We start from the raw sequence: 2,554 nt of genomic DNA, 5'->3' as shown, positions 1-2,554 counted from the left end.
TTCCAGAGAAGAGGGGAGAGAACCCCTCCCTGAGGAGTGCCTCTACAGACCTTTCTGCTTATTGTGGTGTTGCCGAGCTTAGCGGTTATCGTCCTGCTGACAAGTATAGACTCGATCAGCACCGCCACATTCTGGTCAACTCCAAGCTCTTCTAAGGCACCCGTTATGGCGCTTGCGTTAATATTGTTGAAGGCGCCTTCTATGTCTACAAAGGCAACCAGAGCGTACTCTTTGTCGAATAAACTTCTTTCCACCAACCCAACGAGCGAGTGCAAGGCGGTTTCCGTGGATTTGCCTTTCGTATAGGCATGCTGCGCTGGGGAGAGCCTACTTGTTGGTATCACGCCCCGTACATAATCATCCACTATCCTCTCTAAAATTTTGAGAAAGAAAGACGTAAGACTGATGGGTCTGAAGTCCTTAGGGTTGGTATGAGAGGACCTGCCCGCCTTGGGTATAAAGGAGACTTTTGTCTCTCTCCAGCCTAGCGGGATGTAGCCCATGTTAAGACAGCTTCGTATAATAACCACAATGAACGGAGAGATAGTACCCCGTGATTGCTGTAGCTCTACCGGGTGTATTCCATCAAGTCCCGGTGACTTGTAAGGACCAAAAGTCTTAATAGCCCATTCAATTTTTTCGTTTGTAATCAGTCGGTTTCCCAGATCAGATAGCCCCCCTTCATTCTGGGGGCCATTAGGTTCCACCGGCTTGTTTCCAGGGAAGTGTGTGTCCAGGAGGAGACCTAAAGATTCCTCGCTCGTCGTAGTCCACGAGTTCCCTTGACCCTTGAGATAGCCAAGGTTGCATGGCGACTTTGCGAGAATTCTTCTTAATCTGGCCGCTTCCGTGGTTTCCTCAATTCCCTTGCAGTAACTTTGCCAGGATTTACGTTTCGCAGTTCTAACTGCTTTTTTGTATATTTTCAGATCAGCCTTGTAGGCTTCCCAGTCCTCTGCTGCTCTCGTGGCTTTGGCCTTGTTGAACATTGACCTATTAGATTCACGTAACAAGGATAATTGTTTCGACCACCAAGGTGGTTTGCTTTTTTCCCCTGTATCGAACAACCGGGCACCCGGCTGACAAAGAACTGTTCATGGCTTTAGTAACCTGATTAACCAACCCATCCAGCTCCACCTGCGTGGCGGGGTCTCGGGGAGGTATCTTTGGCAGTAAAGTCCTTAATTTATTATTGTAAACCCCCCAGTCGGTATTTCTAACATTTCTGAACTCCCTTACTTGGGGGGTCTTAAGATCTATTTCGAATTCAATATAACGATGGTCAGAATACGATTTTTCCTTCAGTACTCTCCATCTCTTGATTTTATGGGCAAACATGTCTGAAGCCAGAGTTATGTCCAAAACTTCCTCTCTACTCTTTGTTATGAAGGTCGGCTCTGAGCCTAAATTCAAAACACTAAGTTTGTCCCCTAGAATGAAGTCTAGTAACGACTCACCTCTAGCATTCGTGTCCGTACTCCCCCACATCAAGTTGTGGGCATTAGCGTCGCAGGAGGCAACCAGTGGTTTGTTCTTGAAGGCTGCTTCCTCGGCCAAGGTCCGAAACCCATCTGGTGGCACGTACTTGTCATGGGCCATGTAGGCAGAGGCTACCCAAAAGCTGGTTTTGTCCAGCTCAATGCTTGCCACTACCAGATCGCCGTCACTAAGCTGTGGGAGCAGGAAGATGTTTAAGTTGTTCCTTGCTAATATGCAAGCTCGAGTCTTACCTGCATTTTGTGCGGCAATAAGCTTAAAGCCCTTCATTCCAAGTCTGCAGATTTTATTGCCGTGTATCCACGGTTCCTGGATGAGGGCAACGTCGAGTCCACCGGCAGCCAGGCGGACCTCAAGGTTCGCAGACGCGAGTTTAGAGTGGTGGAGGTTGATCTGGATCAGCTTCATCAGAATCTGTCCGTTTTACCTCCACCATCGTGACATCCACGTCCGCCTCTTCGATCTCCTCACCCTCGGTGTCATCGGCGAGGAGGTCTTCTTCGTAGAATAATGGCCCCAATCCGGATAGCCTCTCCGAGTCAGATGAGCATTGGCTGCTGGGCAACCCTTCTTCACCACCGCTGCGCAGGCCGGACTTGTCGCTCTCCTCACTAAGGTCCAAGCTCGGCTCGTCGCTGCGGTAGATTCGAATGGTTGCGTCATTAAACCCGAATCTCACCATCCAATCCTTTTGCGCCAGTGGGGCTAGCGATTCGGCGTTGAGGATCAGCAACACCTGCCTTATATTCTCTACTGGCTCCTCTATCTTCCCTATCCTCCAATTATGACTTGGCAGGTCCTTATTACAGGATCTGAAGATCCGCTCAATTCTTTCAGGCTCGGCGGGTCTGGCCGGAATCCAAACTCGAGCCCTCGGTCTGCTAGGAATATCTTCCTTGTTGACGGCCTCGAGCTTGGCTCCCGGCCAAACTTCACCTACTTTACTAACGGCCAACCTATAGAGCTGGGCTGAGCTATGGTCCTCGCAGGCGATGAGTTTAGCTCTACCCTGATACCATCCGGAATCATGGCAGAGAGGAGGAGGTCCAGGATTTTC

General features: G+C 49.8%; 1 protein-coding gene across 1 annotated transcript; it reads right to left on the bottom strand.

The window, feature by feature from the left end:
- Nucleotides 1-1,002: 1,002 nt before the first annotated feature.
- Nucleotides 1,003-1,806, bottom strand: LOC118754656. Its single transcript, XM_036489548.1, has 2 exons — nt 1,731-1,806; nt 1,003-1,671 (listed from the first exon to the last, which is right to left on the bottom strand). The coding sequence occupies exons 1-2, from the start codon at nt 1,734-1,736 to the stop codon at nt 1,003-1,005; spliced, it is 675 nt and encodes a 224-aa protein (XP_036345441.1). The 5' UTR covers nt 1,737-1,806.
- Between the last annotated feature and the right edge of the window lie 748 nt (nt 1,807-2,554).

The sequence above is a fragment of the Rhagoletis pomonella genome, unplaced genomic scaffold (assembly GCF_013731165.1).
Source record: "Rhagoletis pomonella isolate Grant_MI unplaced genomic scaffold, Rhpom_1.0 Rhpom_scaffold_00002, whole genome shotgun sequence".
Classification (NCBI taxonomy): Eukaryota; Metazoa; Arthropoda; class Insecta; order Diptera; family Tephritidae; genus Rhagoletis; species Rhagoletis pomonella.
This window is presented reverse-complemented; position numbering and strand designations above follow the sequence as displayed.